The 22,075-nt window shown below is 44.1% G+C and overlaps 1 protein-coding gene across 1 annotated transcript; it reads right to left on the bottom strand.

Moving 5' to 3' along the window:
* Nucleotides 1–481: 481 nt before the first annotated feature.
* Nucleotides 482–12,649, bottom strand: bri3bp (bri3 binding protein). The gene is made up of 3 exons (XM_048556621.2): nucleotides 12,384–12,649; nucleotides 3,592–3,694; nucleotides 482–2,791 (listed from the first exon to the last, which is right to left on the bottom strand). Exons 1-3 carry the CDS (start codon nucleotides 12,588–12,590, stop codon nucleotides 2,379–2,381), a joined length of 723 nt encoding a protein of 240 aa, XP_048412578.1. The 5' UTR covers nucleotides 12,591–12,649; the 3' UTR covers nucleotides 482–2,378.
* Nucleotides 12,650–22,075: the final 9,426 nt, after the last annotated feature.

Here is a 22,075-nt window from a genome sequence, read left to right on the forward strand (position 1 = left end):
GACTTCACCAGATGGAGGAATGCGATAGTGGATGAGGATTATCAGACTTCCTTTCAAGGTGCAAGCAGACAGGCTTCAGACTATCATGACGAAGCATGAACATGTAAAGGGAATGCAAATCCATAGATAAGAGGAGACAGCTGAAGCCAAGAAACTAGAAATTGTGGAACCAAACTAAAAGCATCAAAAAAATCATGAATGTAAATGGGAATAGTCTGGACATGGGGAGAAAAAAAAAGAACCAAAACAGTAAGATGTAAGTTCAGCGGAGCATGAAGGAGGTGGAAGTATGGGTCTGTTTGTAAATTTTGTGAAGAAGATAGGGCTATGCAGCATTGGTGGACAATGAGATGGAGTCTGTGTAGGAGGATCTCCAGGGAAGACGAGGTCAGTGGCAGTCATTAAAATGATAGCTTGATGCTCAAAAGATCCCAAGTAAGTTTAAAAACACCCAAACTGTTTTTTAAACCTTTATTAACACACAGTAACATTCTGCTTAACAGATTCTTATTATCCATTTTAGTTAAAAATAATACCTGGAGATTGAACAAAATCCAAAATACATCACAGTGAGATTAAATACAGCAAATTTAACAAACACCCAAATTTAAAATGTGAATCTGGAGATATGTTTCTTTCTTAAAAAAAAGCAGTCAAAATAAGTTAATTGCAGTTGTGATATTTAAAAAGCATATCAAATGATTCTACTTATTACAGCTGTCAATATCAAAACTTGTGATATACATAGTATCACAAATGTTCTGAAATCAGCAGAAATCCATGTACATTAAATAATCTTAATTTCGTAATTATTGCAATCCATCTTGAATTGTAAATTTGGTCAAAACAAGCTCAAGTACAGTTACTGTTGCAATTTAAGTAATCAATATACAATATAATCTAATCACTGGTTGTTTATTCTGCATGTCATAATTCAAAAGAATTCTCATTATTCTACTTTGTCCTACAGGTAGAGAAATCAATAATATTGTCCAAGTGAACAAATATTTTCAGCCTTTATTTTCCTTTTAGCAATCATTTCCAAAGACCATTATATATAACATCATTTACTCCCAAAAGGCACATTATCTGGAACCAAGTAAATCAATGCAATTTATTGGTACTTTACTGTTAGTGTTAGTTCCACACAGTTTGATTGTAAATTGCAGCAATTTCATCAGTTAAAAATCCTTCTGTCCAAGGTTTTCCTTACATGACCAGGGCAGAGACATTCAGGAACTTTCATCACAAAATTAGTTGAATTGGATCCATCAGCTCCAAAACACATACTAGTCAGTCATTCAATGGGAATACCATTCATGTCTCATTTAAAAAGCATTATTCAGTTAGGGCTAACGTTATACTAAGAATCTACCTTGTAGAATTTAAAAGGCCACTTCTCAAAAAGAGAAGTGAATACAAATTTGTGTGACCGACTTTGCAAATTTGAGGTTCTCTACTATCTCAGCTGAGCTCTTGTGGAAACCAGAGGTGGGGCAGAAAGTCTTTATGATTAAGAAACATTAGTAGATATATTCGTGTTTAGTTCGAACAATTTCTTATTCATTTGCCTCAATATTGCATGCCATAATTAAACTATAGACAAATAACCCAGTCAAATTACTCATCACATTTACAAACATGCCATCTTAATTGGTCCAGAATATACGAATCCATTGGCAAAATCTGCAGTTTGAAAAATATACACATTTCCATACTGTAATTCACATGAAATGCACCCACAAAACTAAAGGGGAAAACACTAGTGAGGTACACAGTAGATATGGTGATTTTTCACTACAGCACATTACATACAGAACACACCTACTTAAATAGATTCTTACTTATGTAATTCAGGGTCCAATAATGTAGCAGCACTGAAAAGGGACAGAGGGGAAAATGGGTGAAAAGATTATACAGATTTTTGACTTGAAATTTATTCAGTTGCTTCACAAACTATACTAAACACTAAAAAAATTACAGCTATCCTTCACATTCAGTGTACTTACACAACAAATCACAATAGTGCATAATTATGAGCACAAATGTATTCTTCCAGCCTATTCCTTTAGTAAGAACAAATTTGAGGGAAAAAAATGGTCCTTTGTTTGGCATTTGTTTTGGTGGAAAATTTAATTCTGTTTGCACTAAAAAACACTTGATCATATACATTTAAGACAAAGAAAACAAAATTAATAAAAAGAACTTAAAAGTTATTTCCATGTATAGTGTGACTGATGAATATAAACCAGGCAAGTATAAGTTGCAAAAAAATTAACTAACATAAATCCTTGAACATGGGTTATTCACACTTGTTAGACAGTGATTCACTATCCATTATACAGTGCTGGTGATAAGCAACAGCATTCCTTCTAACACTAACCAGTATTTTGATCGAGTTTTTCCAATACTCTATTGAGACGAATGTTCATAAGCCTGATTTGACCATCAAGATGATCAAGTTTTTCCTCTACATGACTTACATTTCTCCTCCAATAGAAACCAACTGGACCAGTCATAATGTACGTCAAAACTACAAAACAAAGTGGGAGCACAGCACCTTCGGGGTCACCTTCAGATTTCTGCAGAATGTAGAGACAAGCGAGGGCAAAAAAGACAATTCGTGCAATCCAGAAGAAGCAGCCAAACATTGTGCGTAATGTATAAAACAGAAGTCCCATAAACATTGACAAAAACCAATAAGCTACAAGTACAGCCACAACTAAAAGGAGAACTTGAGTTGGGTGGTTTACAGCTGTTGTTGGATTCAAATACTGGCTCACATTTGTTCCTGCAAGAAATAATAGAGAATTCAACTTTGCTTGTGATAACAAACTTTAGCCGGTCACTATAAAGATTCTTTGCAGAAATGAAATCTTTAAACAAACTGTGCAACCTTCCAAGCTATACATTTGCTCCTACCCAGTGAACTTCAACTGCAAAAACAGATATCCATCTTACAACCCTGTCATATAACATACAAACATTAGAATGCACAACAGATAACAAGAAAGTTTGGCTTATTTTAATCTCCTCCATGAGTCATATGGTCTGGAGCACAGTTATGATTAAAAGCTGTGCCAGTTCACCAACTGCATAAGGCTGTTGGAATAATAACTTGAGTGACTTAAAATTGCTGAGTAGCTGTAAGTTAGTTAATTTCAAGTTCAATGTCAATGACTGCTTTTATTTTCTAACGAAATGCAAAAGCTGGAGTGAAACTGACCCACAAAAGCAGACCTTCCCATTCAGATGACCCATATACAATGCAACCCCAGCGACTAAGTCTTTTAAACTCCAACACAAAAGCTTCTCTTGACCATGCAAGAGTAGGAGGATAAAAATGCCTAATGACATATGTTCAAAGTTCATAGAACTGAAGGTATAAAACTATGTGATTCTCTTTAAAATGAAAACAAAAACTCAGGGGAAGTATAGGTCTTCTAACACTCATTTGGTGGCTACAGTAGAGGCTCCCATACAAATTTGTGACAAGTTAAGCAGGCTGTGATAAGCATAATGACCCAAAAACTTCCTTGACTTCAATTTTCTAAGTAAAAATCCCCCAGTAACATATTAAACTAGTCTTACCATCAATTCCAAGAACATCCAGAAGATCAATCCATATTTTCCATATGGTGTGCAGAAACACATCCATGCCAAACACAAACTGTTCAGTAATCCTGGAGAAGAACTGAAGGAATATTTCTCATTAAATCATGTATTTTAAACAGTATATAAATTACTACAGCTACAAGAGCTTCTCCGAGTACTGGAATTCTGCAACAAGTAAACTCACCTCCCAATTCCTCAAACTCTGTCCATTACGTTCAGGCCACAAGTCAGGAGTGTGATAGGATATTCCCCAATTGCCCGGATGGGAGGGCAGCCCCAATCACACAAGGTGCCCAAAACCATCAAGTTCAAAGTACTCTGCTTAACTGACGTTACATCAAACAATGTGAACATTCACTCCAACAGTGAAAGTATATTTACAATCGGCAAGACACCCTGCAGCAACTTCGCAAGGCAAATGGCAGCAGATACACAGAAGTACCACCACCTACAAGTTCTCATTCAAGTTTACACCATTCTAACTTAGATCTACTGCTGCTCCTTCACTGACACTAGGCCAAAATCCTGGAATTCACTCTTCCCATAAACACTAAGAGTGTACCCATACCACATGGATTGCAGTGGCTCATGACACATCTGACCAACGCCTTCAAGAGTAAATAGGGATAGGCAATAAATGGCATTTCAGCCGATCCTTTGAGTGATTAGAAAAAAGTATCAATGAGGTGCAAACCATATAGACCCTCAAGCCAATTCTCAATTGGTCCATGGCTGATCTTCAATGTAAACCATAATGTTAGAAAGCTTGTAACAGTTAGAATGTATGGGATATCACCACCTAATGTCAGAGATCTCATGAGACTTCTTGCTTGGCCTTCAATAGCTAGATGTCACAAGTACCTCAAGTACAGTAATAAAATTGTTTGAAACACAATCATCTGTGCTAGTTAGATCAAACTAATTATAAGATGAACTTTGGGTCCAAACTTTACTACAAATCCAACTTCCCAGTCTGATCCCCACGTCCTGCAATCTACGTATCAGTCCCCAATATTCAATAACTGATGATTCACTGCCTTTTAAAGTTAGAAAACTCAAGAGGTTCAGATTGAAAAAAGCTTTCACATTTTAATTCCAAATGTCAATATCTATAAACCAAATAAAAACCATAAGGCTATTCAGCCCATCTTTAGAATCCCACTTTCTTACATTTGGTTTTAGTATTGAAAATTATGACACTTCAGCTGCAGATCTAAATTTTTTTTAAAGGAGTGGAAGCCTTCACCACAAGCAAGTCCTGATGCTCGGAACATTGCTGTCATATATTGTCTCATGGTAAGAAGCTCAAATTTCCATTGCCGGTCACCCAAAATGTATTTAAAGTAAGGGCTTCAGTCCTCCCTTCTGTCATTTCACCTATCCTATGACACCTCCTAATGGCCAAGGGAGAGAGACTCATATAATACCTAAATAAATATCATTGCTTAAAAAGTTACATTTTTACTTTTCATTTAGTAGACTTTCAAAGTTTATGCGGAAATTAAAATTTAAGCCAAGAATGAAGGGTACACATGTTATACAGAACATTAGATTAGGGCTTATATTGCAGCTATGCAAACTATTACCACTAGACAATGCTTTTCACCAAGTGGAAAAACAAACCTCACTTTACGGAAATAAGGTAAGCAATCTCTGGGAGCATTACGAAAGAGCTGTGTTAATGATGCAACACAGAGCACAGATCTCCCAAACTGCCATCATATTTTCATTTTAATCCATGACATTCAAGGCCATCAGAACAACTTTAAACAAACTTCCATACTACAAAATCCAGTGTCAGAAGTCACACGACTTGAGATTATAGTCCAACACATTTATCAAATTAGAAGCTTTTGGAGCACTGTTCCTGCATCAGGTGGAGTGGAGGGAGACACAGCTATACAAGCCAATGTTTACAATCTACTCTTACTTACTCTCTTGGATATAGAGGGGAGCCTTCACAGTCTACTGAAGCTTGAGACAACATTTTTACGGTGCTGGTCAAGAACAAGTTCCATTATTTTGACCCAGCAATGAAGAAAACAGAGAAATGTATTCAAATCAGGACAATGTGTAATTTGGATTTTGTTGGGTCCCTTGTACTGCCTCTGTTCTTTAGATGGTAGAAGACACTGATATGCTAGGTGTCATCTAACAACTTAACAATTTACTGCAGTAATCTGTAAATATTATATGCAGTAGTTTTGATATACCAATGGCTGAGGGTGTTTAAATTGGTCTAGGGTGTGCCAAATAGCCTACTTTACCCAGAGTGCTGCTGAACTTCACACACATTCTTCGATCCATCTTGGAAGTGGAGAATATTAATCCTAGATGTATCTAGTAGAAAGCAGAAGCACTTTAAAAGTCGGGAAATCAATTGCTCACTGTAGAATACTCAGCCATGCTAGCTCTGATAACCATACGATGTATGTGGTTGACCTAGCTGACTTTGTAGTCAACAGCAAACTAATCTGAGGAAGTGGAAGGTGTGGGACTGTGCAATGGTATACCACTGAACATTAAAAAAAAGACAGCAATTCTCTAGCTGAACTTGACAACTGCCTGGAACCCAAGACACAAATATTTATTTTCCATTTATCATTTAAGGTCCAGATGGTGTATGTGGAAAGGTGATGTGGTGTAACAATCAAAAGATCACACTACTACTTATTGAGGCACATGGTCAGTGATATTCGTGCTTTATTATGCTGTTGTTTGCAGCAGGTTGCACTGTTCTTGCACTAGTTATGCTTGCTCGAAATCCATCAAGCATGAAGCCCACTTTAATTGATTATATGGCAAGAAATAAGATAAAGCAAAATTGAAGCTTTTCTTTTAAACAAAAGGGAGTTCATCAAGGAACTACAGCACAGCCTCTTCCTTTTAAATAATTACAAATACTTCAACAATATGCATTTACACAAGTTAAATTTAAAAGCAGTTAATTTGAAGTAGAGGAAAGACTTCCCAGAAAACCAAAGCAGTTAAACACAAACATTGAGAGAATAGCAGACAGGAAAAGACTAGACACACAGAAGTCTTGATCATATACATCAGTAGCAAATAGCTCCACCTTCTGGGTACTATCAAGTTCTGTTGACATAATGACTACATTTAAACAGTACAGATCAGGGTTGAAGGTATTTCCAGCAAAAATGGATCTTATCTATAATATCCACATAATTTTAGAGCTAGATACTGGGGGCAAAGAAAAATAACTTAAATTAATACATAATATTATATGTTATGTGCATTAAAGGTTCAGATGTGAAAGAGAGAAAAGGAGGTATGAAATCTAAAATAAGTAAAAAAAATCCACATACATAAAAATTGAAATAGAGAGCCAGTCAGCAAGCAGCTCACAGAAATAGATTAACACTCCAACAAGTCATTGTTACAACACACCATCTATCAATACTATATGCAACCACCTCAACTCAAATGCTAGAAGTGATATCCTGTGACTGTGACCACAAAAGCATTGTCCTTCTGATATTCCTTGCGGCTTTCAGCTCGGTCAAAACCACTATTTTCCTGCAAAACTCCAGGAACGGGAGCGAAGCATTTGGGTTAGAGCTGTTCCACCATTCAAAGAGATCACAAAACATCCATAGGATACCACTAAATTCCTACATTCTTACTTGTACATTCAAGTTATTGCAGTGGTAATAGTGGTTCTCCCCTAATTTCTGCACCTTTCCAGGCCATCTGTTGCCACTCCTTTCTTTCAGCATCATGCTCTTACTTTTTGGCATCACTTGTACATTGATTACATTCAGATATACCTCTCCTACCACCAATTTAAGCCCCTTCACTGCTCCTGTGCTGTTTAATGCTCATTTGATATCCATTCTTGAAAAAGCTGTGATTCCACTCAGCTAGACACTTGAGAGACCAAACTTGAAGCAGATCATTCATAATTGAGAAATTCAATCTAACTTTTCAACTAAACAATTGCACCAGTATTAAAAAAAACTCCACTAACAGCAGCCGTTCTTTATCATTTCTGAACCAGACTATCCCATGCTTCCCTCCACAAGCTAGATTCACATCTATAATTGTTGGTACAAACTTTGCTGACTGAACATCACCCTGCACAAAGTTCCGTAAGTGAAGGTGATGGCCTAGTGGTATTATTGCTAGACTTCAGGAATTGAGGGTCTAATGACTTTAAAACTGTGAACGACAATGACTGTTGTAGAAACCCATCTGGTTCACTAATGATCTTTAGGTAAGGAACTTATCACCTTTCTCTGATCTGGCTGACATGTGACTCCGGTCTCCAGCAACATGGTTGACTCTTGACTGTTTTCCAGGCAATAAAGTTGACCTACCATTGACACCCATATTGCATGATGCGTAGATAAACAATTTTGATCATCATCCCTATTCTCACCAACTTGCACAGTCATACGTAATAATTGTGGTCAAAACTAGAGGTAACTCAGCAGGAACTTTAAAAATAAAACTTAAAAAAATGTATGTGAAACAAATGACTGACATGGGAAACGAAATGCAATTCATATCACGAGCAACCATTATGTCCTGTACGCAATGCTGTCCTATGACCAGTCTAGAGTTGAAGATGACAAAGGTTTAAAAGAGACAGACACAGGCATACAAGAGGGAATCACATGCACGTTGTAGGGCAAAGTCACTGTAAGGTGCAACTATGCCACTTGAATTAGTGGAATCTCTCTCTCACACATGCACGCGCACGCACACACACAGCGTGCTCTCCCAACCCAAGGCGTGCACGCTCCCCCAATTTCTCTCTCCCTCTTGCACGTTCCCCATCTCCCTCTCGCGCGCGCTCCCCCAAATCTGTCGCATTCTCGCAGGCAAGCGCTCACCCCAATCACTCACTCTCTCACACATGCACCCTCCCTCTCCCTACCCCCCGAATCCCTCTCTCCCTTGCACTCTCACCACCCCTCTCTCTCGCGCGCTCTCCAACCCCCCTCTCTCTCCCTCGCGTGCGCTCTCTCACCCCACCGAATCCCCCTCTGCCCCTCTCGCTCGTGCTCTCCACCCCCCCCGAATCCCCCTCTCTCTACCCCACCTCGCTCGTGCTCTCCACCCCCCCCGAATCCCCCTCGCTCGTGCTCTCCAACCCCTCCGAATCCGCCATCTCTCCCCCACTCACTCGTGCTCTCCACCCACCCCGAATCCCCCTCTCTCACCCCCCAACGAATCCCCCCCTCTCTCTCTGTCCCGAATCCCCCCCTCTCTCTCGCACGCACTCTCCACCCCCCCAAATCCCCCTCCCTTGCGCAGACTCTCCACCCCCCCCGAATCCCCCTCTGCCCCCCTCGCTCGTGCTCTTCACCCCCCCCGAATCCCCCTCTCTCTACCCCACCTCGCTCGTGCTCTCCACCCCACCGAATCCCCCCTCTCTCTCCCCCACCGAATCCCCCTCTCTCTCTCCACCCCCGAATCCTCCTCTCTCTCTCCCCCTCGCTCGTGCTCTCCACCCCCCGAATCCTCCTCTCTCTCCCCCCCGCTCGTGCTCTCCACCCCCCGAATCCTGCTCTCTCTCCCCCCCGAATCCTCCTCTCTCTCTCCCCCTCGCTCGTTCTCTCCACCCCCAGAATCCTCCTCTCTCTCGCCCCCCCGAATCCTCCTCTCTCTCTCCCCCTCGCTCGTTCTCTCCACCCCCAGAATCCTCCTCTCTCTCTCCCCCCCGAATCCTCCTCTCTCTCTCCCCCTCGCTCGTTCTCTCCACCCCCAGAATCCTCCTCTCTCTCTCCCCCCCGAATCCTCCTTTCTCTCTCCCTGCCGAATCCTCCTCTCTCTCTCTCCCCCGAATAATCCTCCTCTCTCTCTCCCCGCCGAATCCTCCTCTCTCTCTCTCCCCCTCGCTTGTGCTCTCCACCCCCCGAATCCTCTCTCTCCCCCCCAATCCTCCTCTCCCCCCCCCCGAATCCTCCTCTCCCCCCCCCCGAATCCTCCTCTCTCTCCACCCCGAATCCTCCTCTCTCCCCCCCCGAATCCTCCTCTCTCTCCCCCCCGAATCCTCCTCTCTCTCCCCCCCGAATCCTCCTCTCTCCCCCCCGAATCCTCCTCTCTCTCCCCCCCGAATCCTCCTCTCTCTCCCCCCCCCGAATCCTCCTCTCTCTCCCCCCCCCGAATCCTCCTCTCTCCCCCCCCGAATCCTCCTCTCTCTCCCCCCCCGAATCCTCCTCTCTCTCCCCCCGAATCCTCCTCTCTCTCCCCCCGAATCCTCCTCTCTCTCTACCCCCCCTCGCTCGTGCTCTCCACCCCCCGAATTCTCCTCTCCCTCCCACCGAATCCTCCTCTCTCCCCCCCCGAATCCTCCTCTCTCCCCCCCGCTCGTGCTCTCCACCCCCCGAATCCTCCTCTCTCCCCCCCGCTCGTGCTCTCCACCCCCCGAATCCTCCTCTCTCTCCCCCCACCGAATCCTCCTCTCTCTCCCCCCCGAATCCTCCTCTCTCTCCCCCCCGAATCCTCCTCTCTCTCCCCCCGAATCCTCCTCTCTCTCTACCCCCCCTCGCTCGTGCTCTCCACCCCCCGAATTCTCCTCTCTCCCCCCCGCTCGTGCTCTCCACCCCCCGAATCCTCCTCTCTCCCCCCCGCTCGTGCTCTCCACCCCCCGAATCCTCCTCTCTCCCCCCCGCTCGTGCTCTCCACCCCCCGAATCCTCCTCTCTCCCCCCCGCTCGTGCTCTCCACCCCCCGAATCCTCCTCTCTCTCCCCCCACCGAATCCTCCTCTCTCTCCCCCCACCGAATCCTCCTCTCTCCCCCCCACCGCGAATCCTCCTCTCTCCCCGCCGCGAATCCTCCTCTCTCCCCCCCGCGAATCCCCCTCTCTCTCCGCCCCCCTCGCATCCCCCTCTCTCTCCGCCCCCCTCGCTCGTGCTCTCCACCCTCACCGAATCCCCCTCGCTCGTGCTCTCCACCCCCCAAATACGCCTCCCTCTCCCCTGCCGAATCCCCCCCTCTCTCCCCCCTTGCTCGTGCTCTCCACTCCCCCGAATCCCACTCTCTTCCCCCCCCCTTCGCTCATGCTCTCCAACCCCCGAATCCCCCTCGTTCATGCTCTCCCCCCCATTCCCCCCCCCCCTCTCTCTCTCTCCCTCGGGCGCTCTCCCCCCCTCTCTCTCCCTCGTGCGCTCTCCACCCCCCATTCCCTCTCTCTCTCCCTCGCGCGCTCTCCCCCCCATTCCCTCTCTCTCTCTCTCTCCCTCGCGCGCTCACCCCCCCATTCCCTCTCTCTCACCCCCCCTCGCGCGCTCACCCCCCCATTCCCTCTCTCTCTCCCCCCCTCGCGCGCTCACCCCCCCCATTCCCTCTCTCTCACCCCCCCATTCCCTCTCTCTCTCTCGCGCGCTCTCCCCCCCGATTCCCTCTCTCTCCCCCTCGCGCGCTCTCCCCCCCATTCCCTCTCTCTCTCCCTCTCTCTCTCGCGCGCTCTCCCCCCCCCATTCCCTCTCTCTCTCCCTCGCGCGCTCTCCCCCCATTCCCTCTCTCTCTCTCCCTCGCGCGCTCTCCCCCCCATTCCCTCTCTCTCTCTCCCTCGCGCGCTCTCCCCCCCATTCCCTCTCTCTCTCTCCCTCGCGCGCTCTCCCCCCCCATTCCCTCTCTCTCTCTCCCTCGCGCGCTCTCCCCCCCATTCCCGCTCTCTCTCTCCCTCGCGCGCTCTCCCCCCCATTCCCCCTCTCCCTCGCGCGCTCTCCCCCCCATTCCCTCTCTCTCTCACTCCCTCGCGCGCTCTCCCCCCCATTCCCCCTCTCCCTCGCGCGCTCTCCCCCCATTCCCCCTCTCTCTCTCTCCCTCGCGCGCTCTCCCCCCCATTCCCTCTCTCTCTCTCCCTCGCGCGCTCTCCCCCCCATTCCCTCTCTCTCTCTCCCTCGCGCGCTCTCACCCCCATTCCCTCTCTCTCTCCCTCGCGCGCTCTCACCCCCATTCCCTCTCTCTCTCTCCCTCGCGCGCTCTCACCCCCATTCCCTCTCTCTCTCTCCCTCGCGCGCTCTCACCCCCATTCCCTCTCTCTCTCTCCCTCGCGCGCTCTCCCCCCCATTCCCTCTCTCTCTCTCCCTCGCGCGCTCTCCCCCCCATTCCCTCTCTCTCTCTCCCTCGCGCGCTCTCCCCCCCATTCCCTCTCTCTCTCTCCCTCGCGCGCTCTCACCCCCATTCCCTCTCTCTCTCCCTCGCGCGCTCTCACCCCCATTCCCTCTCTCTCTCTCCCTCGCGCGCTCTCACCCCCATTCCCTCTCTCTCTCTCCCTCGCGCGCTCTCACCCCCATTCCCTCTCTCTCTCTCCCTCGCGCGCTCTCACCCCCATTCCCTCTCTCTCTCTCCCTCGCGCGCTCTCACCCCCATTCCCTCTCTCTCTCTCCCTCGCGCGCTCTCACCCCCATTCCCTCTCTCTCTCTCCCTCGCGCGCTCTCACCCCCATTCCCTCTCTCTCTCTCCCTCGCGCGCTCTCACCCCCATTCCCTCTCTCTCTCTCCCTCGCGCGCTCTCACCCCCATTCCCTCTCTCTCTCTCCCTCGCGCGCTCTCACCCCCATTCCCTCTCTCTCCCTCGCGCGCGCTCTCCCCCATTCCCTCTCTCTCCCTCGCGCGCTCTCCCCCCATTCCCTCTCTCTCCCTCGCGCGCTCTCCCCCCATTCCCTCTCTCTCCCCCCATTCCCTCTCTCTCCCCCTCTCTCCCCTCCCCCGAATCCCCCTCTCTCCCACGCGCTCTCTACCCCGCCGAATCCCTCTCTCTTCCACACACACACACACACAGGCTTCCACACCTTTTGCACCGCCTGCACGTTTTCCTCTCCGAAAACCGCCGCCAGGTTCCGGGAAATGCCGTTCGCCGCCCGCCTGAAGAAGTTATTTTGTTTCTCGTGTCCCGGCTGGCGGCGGGATTTCACTGCATCCACCGACACGAAGGTGGCGGCGAGCAGGACAGCAGCCATCACCATCAATGTCACTTTGCGCCCGCAGAACGCCGCCATCACTGAGCAGCTCCGGCCCAACTGTCACCGCGTGCAACCTACAAACAAGTCCGACCGCAGCACCCGGAACTAATCTGCTGTGTAACCCGATGATTCTTCCCGCCACCAACTTACAGACGTAGTGCTTCTCATCGTTTAAATACAAATTAGGGCTCTTCTGGCACAGTGGAAGGGACTGCTTTTCAGCTAGGAACTGTACGTTCTAGTTACACGTCGTTCAGAGGGGTGTAATACCATTCCTGAAAAGGCTGTTGAGAAAATATATATAAAACAAGTTTTACTGACCCCACTTCTGGATCAACAGGCTTGGTTTCAAGCGTACCTAACTCCAGAGGTGTGTAGGAACGTCTCTGAGCAAATCGATTAGAAATTAAAGAGAAGTTGAAAAATTAATGGAAACAGCTGGTTATTGCCCATCTGTGGAGAGTAACAGAATATTTTAAGATGAAGACCTTTCTTTCTAAATCCCCAAACCAAATATGAGGCGAGTTTGAGATAACGATAAGTTGTTTGTATGACAGCTGTCATTTTCACATGATAACTTTCATAATGCATTGTTGTTTTTATTCGTGTGAGGAATGTGGGCTACACTAGATGGGCCAGTATTTATTGCTCATCCTAAGTTGGGCATCGCTGTGAGAAGGGGTGGTGAGCTGCCTTCTTGACGCTCTGTACTTATATGTGATAATCCAGAGAATTAGTCTTGATTACATGTACATACTCATTTCAGTACATGTGACAATAAAGCCAATTTGTTCATATTTTCAGAACACTTAGATTGAAAGATGACTAAGCTATTCAGCCCCTAACTTTTTATTTTAAAACCGTAAGACCATTACATATATCAGAAGATGTAGATCATTCAGCTCAGTGAGTCTTTTCTATCAATTAGATCATGGGCTGATCTAATAATTCTGAACTCCACTTTCCCGTTTACTCACATAGCCAGGATGGGATGGTGGCTCAGTGGTTAGTACTGCTGCCTCACAGCACCATGGACCCAGGTTCAATTTCCCCCTTACACAATTATCTGTGTGGAGTTGCATATTCTCCCTGTGTCTATGTGGGTTTCCTCCCACAGTCCAAAGATGTGCAGGCTAGGTGGATTGGCCACGTTAAATTACCTGTAGTATTCAGGGATGTGTTGATTAGTGGGATCAGTGTGGACTTGTTGGTCAAAGGGCCTGTTTCCACACCGTCTCAGTCTTGAATATATTTACAGTCATGCCTGAGTAAGTGCGATAGTCCTACTTTTAAGAACACCCACAAATGATGAAATTTGAAAATGCGGAGCCCATTAAAAATGCCAGTTAAAATATGTTAAAAATCATGGATATGCACCTTTGTCTGTGGATCTTGAATATCATTGCCACATTTTAGCATGGATAGATAAAATCATGAGTCATGAATTCTCAGATATTGTACCATCCTAGCCTTGTCAGTTCTCTGCAGAAGAGAATTCAATAGAGTTACTTTATTCTGAGAAAAACAATTATTTCTCTGTTTTAAATGAGCAAATCCTTAGTCTGTGATTAAGCCCTCTGGTCCAAGACTCTCCCCATAAGGTGAAACAATGTCTGTAGTGCCCTAAGGTTCTTGAAATTTCAATAAGGTCCCCTCTTATACTCCTAAACTCCAACGGGTAGAATAACCCTGTACATTCAGAATCAAATTAGTGAACCTTCTCTATTGCCTCCAATGCCAATATATTTATATATTTTCCTTAGATAAGGTTTCAATGTTATTCATGACATTCTCGGTGTGGTCTTATTAGTACCTTATGTTGTTTTAGCAAGACTTCCCAATTTTTATACACCATCCATTTTGAAATAACAAATGAATAATTCATGGAAATAATAAATCAGTCTATTTGCCTTCTCTATTGCCCACTAACATGGATGCTAGCTTTTTGTGATGCATGGGCAATGACCCATAATCTCTCTGTGCTGCAGCTTTCTGTAATATTTCTCAATTTAAATAATATTCAGCTCTTCCTAAAAAGTGTATAACTTCAGATTATCCCACATATATTCCATATGCCAAGTAGTTACCCATTCATCTAACCTGACTATATCACTCTGTTGACTCGTCGTGTCATCCTCATTACTTAGGTTTCCACTTATTTTTGTATCGTCCTCAAATCTGGCAATAGCACATTCACTTTCCTCATTCAGGTCATAACATGCAGAGTAAATAATTGTGACCCAGCACTGATGCCTGTGGCACTCCACGAGTTAAAAGTTACCAATGCACCCTGGAAAATAACCTTTTAAGCTAACTCTGTCTTCTAGTTAACCAATTAATGCTATTATGATGCACTTGCTTAGCATGAAACTGCTCTTTGATGCTCAATTTAGGTTCCACCCAGTTCCCTTAGCCACTGGCTTCATTACAGCATTGGCTCAAACATGGACAGAAGAGCTAAATACAGAGGTGAGGTGTGAGTGACTGAACTTGATATCAAGGTTGCATTTGATCAAGTCTGGCATCAAGGAGACATAGCAAAAGTAGAATAATTTGGGAATTAGAGATAATTCTCCACTGATTAAAGTCATACTTTGTACAAGGGAAAATGGTTGTGTTGTTGTCATCTCAGCTCCAACACGTCAGAGTAGGAGTGCCGCAGGCTAGTATCCTAGGGACCAAACATCTTCAGCTGCTTCATCAATTACCTTCTCTCCATCATAAGAGTGTGAGATGGGGTTTTTTTTTGCTTATAATTGCACAATGTTCAACACCATTCACAACTCCTCATTTGCAGCATGATCTGGACACTATCTCAGCTTGGTTTGACAAGTAGCACACAAGTACCAGGCAATGATCATTTCAAACAAGAGGGAATCTAACCACTGCCCCTTGACAATCAATGGTTTCATCGTTACTGAATCCCCCGCTATCAACATCATGGGGTTTACTATTGATTAGAAACTGAATTAGACCAGCTGCGTAAATACTGTGGCTACAACAGCAGGTCAGGGGTTAGTAATCACGAAGTGGGTAAATCACTTCCTGACGTGCAAAACCCTGTCCATTATCTACAAGGCACAAGTCAGAAAAATGGTGGAACACTTCCCATTTGCCTAGATGAGTGCAGCTCCAACAAAAGTCAAGAAGCTTGAATCCGTCCAGGACAAAGCACCCCACTTGTTTGGCACAACATTCAAAAATGGCAGCAGATACATGGGAACACCACCACCTGCAAAAAACCAAAACAGCTGCAGATGTTGTACATCAGGAACATAAACAGAAGTTGCTGGACTAGATCAGCAGGTCAGGCAGCATCAGAGAAGAAAAATCAGAGTTAATGTTTTGCCTCCGGTGACCCTTCTTCAGAACTGAAGAAGGACAGTTCTGAGGAAGGGTCACTGAACCCGAAATGTTAACTCTGAGTTTTCTTCTCAGATGCTACCAGACCTACTGAGCTTTTCCAGCAACTTCTGTTTTTGCACCACCAGCTGCAAATTTCCCTCAAGACATTTACCATCCTGAAGTGCAAATATATCACTATTTCTCCAGGGTAACTTGTCCTGAAATCTGGAAAATTGTGGAATTCCCTCCTTAATAACATTGTCCATACACCTAAAGGGGTAGCACAGTGGCTCAATGATTACCATGGATTCAATTCCAGTCTTGGCTGACTGTCTGTATGGAGTTTCCCCAGGTCTGCGTGGTTTTACTCCAGATGATCCGGTTGCTTCCCAGAGTCCAAAGATGTGCAGGTTAGGTGGATTGGCCATGCTAAATTGCCCATAGTGCGCAGGAATGTGCAGCCTAGGTGGATTAGCCATGAGATATGCAGGGTTACAGAGTTGGATAGGGGTGGGTCAGTGTGGACCCGATGGGCCAAGTGGCATGCTTCCACGCTGTGGGGATTATATGATTACAGCAAATGGACTTAAACACTTCAAGAAGGCAGCTCATCACCACCTTCTTAAAGACAATTAGGAATGGGCAATAGATGTTTAGCTAGCCAGACCAGTCAACATCCCCTGAATGAATAAAAAGATATGTGTGCTGTAATAACGTTGTCATTTTTCCATATAGTCTATGAGCCATTTCATTTTGAAGTGCACTTATAAAAATGTTCTTCCCTCAGAATTCAAAACATTCATAACATCGCCAGGGGAGGTAATGGGTTCATGCTATTATCACTAGACTGTTAAGTCAGAGACCCAGATAACATTCTGGGGACTCAGGTTCAAACCCTGCCACAGCAGACGGTGGAATTTGAATTCAATGAATGTCTGGAATTAAGAGTCTAATGATGACCATGAATCCATTGCTGATTGTCAGGAAAAAAACTCCATCTCGTTCACTAAAGTCCTTTACCTGGTCTGGCCTGCATGTGACTCCAATCCCACGGCAATGTGGTTGACTCTTACCTGCCTTTCGGGCAATTCGGGATGGGCGATAAATGCTGCTTAGCCAGTGGCACCCTCATCCTGTGATGAATAATGAAAAAAAATCATCTTTATCAGCAAAGGTGATAATGACTACTCAGTCTGGATTTGGATGGGCACTGACATTGTTCGGAGGATATTTTATTTTCTGCTGCATAATTAGATACACTTTTCTCGCTGGTGCACTCTATTTTGAGAAGAAACTGAAATTGAAAATATTGTGTATAATAACATTGGTGAACTAACCATTATGTCCCTTAACGAGGAAGGAAAGTACACATATTTAATCAACAAGAGTGCAGGAAAGCATTTATCCAGTAAAAAGTAGTAAAGGGAAGAGTAAACTGGAGAATCATGCAACAGAATACTTACATTTTCATTACCGCTAAGTGTGATTTGTTTGGAGAAAATTATAAAATGTTATAAAAATATTAAAATGAATGCAATCAAACATTCATGCTGTAATCTGAAAGCTAGCCATCTATATTAGATGTTTCAGATTGCTAACTTGTTAGGTTGCCAGGTAGTTTTCTGACAGTAAGTCAGCACTCAAGGGACAGCCGGCATTTTATGGAATTAAACTACAGAAATAAATCGTTAGTGTTCACTTTTTGTTCTGTTTGCTTTTTATTTTGGCTCCGCTTTGTTTTAGTCTGTATTTAAGGAATTGTAATTGCATCAATATGGCAGAAACCTGTCCAGCAGAAATTAATATTGAAGGGCTGAAATTTACCAGAATTTGGCACAGTGTCATTTTTGCTGAGATTCCTGGATAGTTTAAGCTACGTGAGCCCCATTGCTTGGTCTCACACCATTCTCTGCAGTTTGCCTTATTAGCTATGCACCATGCCTCTGGTACCGTGCTCACACTATCTTCCACTTAAAAATGGAGGAAGTACTTGCTCAGCACCAAATGCACGATGACAGGGCGATGAAGGACTTGATTTCATTCCAGGTGCCCCTTCCTCTCAAAGAGGCAGTGTGGAACTAGCAGGCATGGAGAAGTAAACATATACATGCCCCCCGCTAAAAATCTCCTCAGAGGACACTGACTGACTGGCATCTTCAATCCAAAGCAAGTTCAAGTTCATTTCTTGATACTGACTTAGTTACCTGATTTCAACGTCTTCACATTAAAATGGTCATTTCAGTGTAGGTGGCTCTGTTTGTTCCACATGGGTCTCACAAATCTTGCCTCAATATATATTCAAGTGGCCAATGCAACCACTTTAGGTTTGATTATTTTTCATTCTGAAACAAAACTAATTCATGAAAGGTCTCAGGCATGTCAATCAATTGATGGAAGTTAAAATTTAATAGTTTTCTAATGGAACATTGTGTCCAGCCATATGAGGTAAAGACAGGACATGGGGGGGAAGTGACATTTCCAATAGCTCACAGTACATTGATTGACAGTGTCATCTGTCTGTGGTCAGGTTTGTATGACTGTGTGTGTGTGTGTGTGTGTGTGTGTGTGTGTGTGTGTGTGTGTGTGTGTGTGTGTTAGTGCACGCACACAAACGTCTTCAGCAAGATGTGGACCAATGCACATCCTGTCAGAAGGTTGCATCCACATTTTTGAGCTGAATTTCTCTCCCTGCCGGTATATATCACAAACATGTTCATAACATGTTTCATTCTTGTCTGAATAAACATACAGGCTAAAGTGCAAGATAAAGAAAAGCACTGCAAAAGCTGTAAGTTTAAAATAAAAATAAAAATGCCGGAAATACAGAGGAGGTGTATGAAAATATTGAAAAAGAAAGGATGGGTGTACATTTCAGATGCAATCATTGAAGACTAGCCATTCAACCGACTCATCATTTTGAAAAGTCCAAATTTTTAAAAATGCATTACACTGGTTAACACTAACTAAACTTGCAAATTACAGTCCCATTGGGTCAAAAATTCAAGACCGCGAATACTAACTGAAGAGTGATATGCCCAATTACTGAGTTCAATATTTGCATAGATAATGGCTAGTACTGGCCAACAAAGATCTATATTACTGCTAGTGTTTTGACATTCAGCACCTACAAACTGAAGCAGAAGTATGAACCTGTATAGCACATTAATAAGCATCATTAGTCTTTAGTCAAATGGAGCTGAAAAGGAAATCCTGTTTAGGTCAGTGTGCTAGCTAATTTAAAATGGAAATTATCTCCTGTTGGTTCACAGATAAAATCAAACGTAAAATGAAATCGAGGATAAAAGAAATGAAATAGAGAAAGAGGACACAGGCAAGCCTGCAAGTTAATCATTAAATAGTGACAAATGATGCTGTTAAGCTTTTAAATCTTCTTTGCTCATGAGTCATGTGGCTAAATTTAGAACAGCACTGTTAAATAATTTAAACATTTGGCATCTTTGGAGAATTAAGTGAAGTACGTCCAGTGCCTAGTTCAATAATAAATGCAGTTTGATCCATATAGTTCAATGCTGTGTAAAATTCAGCATGTATTAACTCAGAGGAGACATGCGGCTGGACTTTACCAGTTCATTGGAGATGCACAAGGGGCAGTAAATGCTGGCAGAAGGCATTAGGAAGAAAACCTGGTGCGTTCCTAAACCTCACAATATTTCAAAAGTTGCAAACAGCAGTAGCTTTGATGCCACCAATTATGGTGGGCTGCCAATTAAACTAATAATTTGGCCCGTTAAATGCCATTTTACTAAGCCACCAACATTCAACTGGTGTTGGACGAACACCCTGACATGCAAGGTGTCCCGCTGCTACATTGAGACAGACTCCAGTGGCTTCTTGGTGAATGGGTTAAGGGTGGTTTCTTTCCCAAAGGTCACACACAGGCTGAGTATCAACTTGCTAATCCTTCCAATTAAAGTTTACAAAGAATAGTAGGTAAAAGTGTATACTACAACAGCCTGACTCAAGACTTCCCATACAGATGCTGTGTTTAAGATTTAAAAAATGAAATAGAGAAAGAAGACATAGGCAAGTCTGCAAGATAATCATTAAATAGTAACAAATGCCAGGGAGCCAATATGCACGGGATCCAAAAGAAACTTCATGCAACCAAGAGACAATCGTAAAAACAGAAAGTGACAATATTCAGGAGGAACAATGTTCATTGATGATGGGAATAATACATGCAAAGTTTGAAAGTAGAAATGCTGGAAGTAGTGAACAGGTCTGGCAGCATCTGAGACTACTCTACACCTTAGCCACCTCCATTTATGCCTATTTTGTCTGATTGTTTGGCCTCCTCCTGCTGATCTGTAGAAACAGTCCTCTCACCTATCTCCAACAGCTCCAAGGAGTGTCAACTAACTGTGGGGCTGCCTTTCCAATGCACGTTGATGAGTTGGTGTTCCACTGTATTCTAGTCTCTGTCTCTGTCTAAGGTGCTGGTGTCCATAATCATGGATGTCAGGTTCCTTTGAGTCCAGCCCTCCACATGTACATTGCACTTTCTAAACTTGCCTGTTGTATCTCAACAGACAATAAACACTCAAGCAGGTCACTAATTGGCCATTTCTTGCAAAATAGCCTTACATGTCCTGTAACAACGTTAAGCAGGTTTGCAACCCAGAAACAGACTCAACATGGGTATCCCGATCCTAGAAAGAAATTTCAATCCATTAACTGTGTTTGTCTTTCCACGGACGCTGCAATATTTTCACAATTTTAGATTTCCAGTATTTTGCTTCTGTATGCTTAAAGCATTTATGCATTCAAATAAAAGTGTTAACAGAGCAATTTTTTTATTCCTGATATGTTATGAAAGGTATTGAAACAATGAGCCTACAATTTTGTATCTAGTTTTTTTATGGTATCAAGGCAAAGAAGGACAACATATTATCAACGTACAAGGCTTAGGAAAGTTGCTGAAACAATGAAACCCTGTAATAATCAGAAACATGTCTGAATAATCCTGCCATTGGGAGGAGGAGCATCTCTAAAGCAGCAAATCTATCTATGCAACCAAAATTATAGCTAACATATTGCCATGGAAAAAAGCTTTTTAGAGTTCCAAATTCTGCCACCGCATCTCCTGTAGTTTTAAACCCTACAGCAAATATTTTGATACCAAAGATTGTTTATTCAGCACACTCCTGCATTAGCCTGCATCAGCCGCTTTGGAGAGTATGCATACATTGCAGGTATGTGTCTGAAGACTCGGTGGATAGTGATATCAGTCATTCACTCCTGCTGATTTGACACCACACCACCATTTTTGACAATATCAATTCATCTAACACTCTCTCCTGATAGGGCAAACATGTTTTCACCCAGCAGTTAGTTAAAGATCATGCTCAGATTTTCAGGAATCCTTTCTTGGGATGTGAGCATTGTCCATTGTCCATATTGTCCATTCCTAATTGCTGAATCATAGAATCCTAACAGTGTGGAAGTAGATCATTTGGCCCACTGATCCTCTGAAGAGCATACCATCCAGACTCACCCCTTTCCCTATCCCTGTAAGCCTGCCTTCCCCATGGTTAATACACGTAATCCACACATCCCCAGACACTATGGGCAATTTAGCATGGCCAATCAACCTAATCTGCACATCTTTTCGATTGTAGAGGGAAACGAGAGCACCCACACAAATATGGGTAGAGTGTGCAAACTCCACACAGACAGTCGCCCAAGAGTGGAATCAAACCCAAGTCCCTGGCACTGTCAGGCAGCAGTGCTAACCAAGGAGCCATTGAGCTGATCTTCAAAGCATGGCAGTGAGCTGTCCTCTTGATCTGCGGTAGGCTCTCAGGTGTAGATACACCAAAGAGCTATTAGGAAGGAAGTTCTGGTTTATGACCCAGTGACAGCAAAGGAATAGTGACATAGTTCCAAGGAACTGTGATGTGTAGCTCGGTGGGAAATATTTGAATTAATTTTCCCGGCAATGTTCGTAGAAGTAGAGTTTGTAGAAGTGAACACAAGAAAGAGGTAATAGCAGGATTAGACCATAAAGTCTGTTGAACCTGTTACACCATTCAAGATGATCTTGGCTGATCTAGGACTCCAACTCCACATTCCCATTCAACTCTCTATATCCTTTGATTCTCTGATTGAACAAAAACATTTTTTTCTCTTTATCCTATCTGGGGATGTGGGTATGG

This window comes from Stegostoma tigrinum, chromosome 26 (assembly GCF_030684315.1).
Source record: "Stegostoma tigrinum isolate sSteTig4 chromosome 26, sSteTig4.hap1, whole genome shotgun sequence".
Lineage (NCBI taxonomy): Eukaryota > Metazoa > Chordata > Chondrichthyes > Orectolobiformes > Stegostomatidae > Stegostoma > Stegostoma tigrinum.

Excerpts from the sequence above, each read along its gene's own strand:
- bri3bp (XM_048556621.2), bottom strand. The coding sequence starts at position 12,590 with ATGGCGGCGTTCTGCGGGCGCAAAGTGACATTGATGGTGATGGCTGCT. Across the intron at positions 3,695-12,383 it reads ACGTGCAGGCGGTGCAAAAG|TTCTTCTCCAGGATTACTGA; the intron begins GTGTGGAAGCCT and ends ATATTCCTTCAG. Across the intron at positions 2,792-3,591 it reads GGATGTTCTTGGAATTGATG|GAACAAATGTGAGCCAGTAT; the intron begins GTAAGACTAGTT and ends TATTTCTTGCAG.